This window comes from Octopus bimaculoides, chromosome 30 (assembly GCF_001194135.2).
Source record: "Octopus bimaculoides isolate UCB-OBI-ISO-001 chromosome 30, ASM119413v2, whole genome shotgun sequence".
Taxonomy (NCBI): Eukaryota; Metazoa; Mollusca; class Cephalopoda; order Octopoda; family Octopodidae; genus Octopus; species Octopus bimaculoides.
The window spans coordinates 4,818,119-4,819,592 of NC_069010.1; the positions used below are offsets into that span (position 1 = coordinate 4,818,119).

At 35.8% G+C, this 1,474-nt stretch overlaps 1 protein-coding gene across 1 annotated transcript in view; it reads left to right on the top strand.

Annotated features, from left to right (window-relative positions):
* The window catches only part of LOC106881806 (tetratricopeptide repeat protein 5), a 14,443-nt gene that overhangs the window by 11,961 nt on the left and 1,008 nt on the right, over positions 1–1,474 (top strand). Inside the window, exons 6-7 of the mRNA XM_052978093.1 lie at positions 350–496; positions 1,237–1,368. Of these exons, the coding sequence (XP_052834053.1) occupies positions 350–496; positions 1,237–1,368 (279 nt within the window). The remainder of the gene's footprint in view (positions 1–349; positions 497–1,236; positions 1,369–1,474) is intronic.

Here is a 1,474-nt window from a genome sequence, read left to right on the forward strand (position 1 = left end):
AGAGTCGTTATCTCCTCTTCAGCAGAGACCAGAATGGCAGGCGCTGCAACACACATGCACACAGCATAAAGATGATGATAATGGTTCTAAAAATTATTATCTTATATATGAGAGTATTGTAGTTCGCTTGAAGCATTGTGTATTGTTTGTAAAGAATAAAATGTTTAGAAAGGTATAACAATGCACTATAGAACAAAAAATGGACTGTATACCTGTTGTAACTTGGTTATCTATAGTCCGATGATATTTCGGGATTAGAATTCCTTCTTCAGATCTTCTTAGCTGGAGTCTCTGCTATATATATCTTATATGTTTTTTTCTTTACTTTTGTTCTTTATAATCCTGCCAGGCATACAAATACCAGGAAGACTACCAAGAGGCCCTGGAGGGTTTCTCTACAGCGAAAGCCCTTGACTGTGATTGGTTGGGCCCAGTGGAACAGGAGACGCGTTTGTTGGACTTTCTCACCCAGTTAACCATGTTACAGAGCTCACATGTAAGCGCTTCTTTCTTCTTTCCTCTCAATAGCTGTAATGTGTGTGTATGTATTTGGATTGTCCAAAGCCTTGTGAGTGGATGTGGTAGACAGAAGTTGATAGAGGCCTGTTATATACATATGTATGTTTGGTGTGTGTTACTGTCTCCTTGCCTTAACATCAGATGGTAGTTGTAAATAAGTGTTACTGTTATACAAGCAGTGTTGTTCCTTCCCAATATTCTGTCACCTTCCAAGAAAGGTAATGTTTCTCCATGTCTGGCAATATTACCTTGCTCAAAAAGAAGTGAGGGTTGGCAACAGACAAGGCATCTGGCCGTAGAAAATTTGGCTTAATAAACTCTGTCCGACCTATGCAAGCACGGAAAAGTGAGCATTAAAACAATGATTATGGTTTCATGTATGTGTGTGTGTATATATATTTTCCAATTTTTGGGGGTTTATTTAATAAATGTGTACATATATATATATATGTGTGTGTGTGTGTGTGCGCGTATACACACATATATATGTCATGGTAAAAGCACTGGTGATGGTGCCACATAAAAAGCACCCAGTACACTCTGGTGGTCATTCCTCTTAATTTTGTATGTAATATATATATATATATATATATTATGTGATGTTAAGTTATCGTAAATGAATTATTAACACCTTTGTGACTTTTGGGCCACTGTGTATATATACTCACATTTATAGAGTGGATATATACTAAAGTATGTATGAATTTTGTTTGACAGGGTAAAATGAAAGCGAAGAAGTTAATAAACCTGAGTAAGTCAATCAAGGAAAGTGACCTTGGTCCTTACCAGGGAGGTAACTATACCGCAGACAATGGACGGACCGTAGAGCTGAAGAAGAAAATGTTTAAGGTGAGAATTGCTTCAATTTCCTCTTTCATTCATTAAATTTTTGTTTGTTTATTATTTAGTTGATGTTTTTAATTAGATATTTTTGTATTAATTAGTTTTTTTTTTT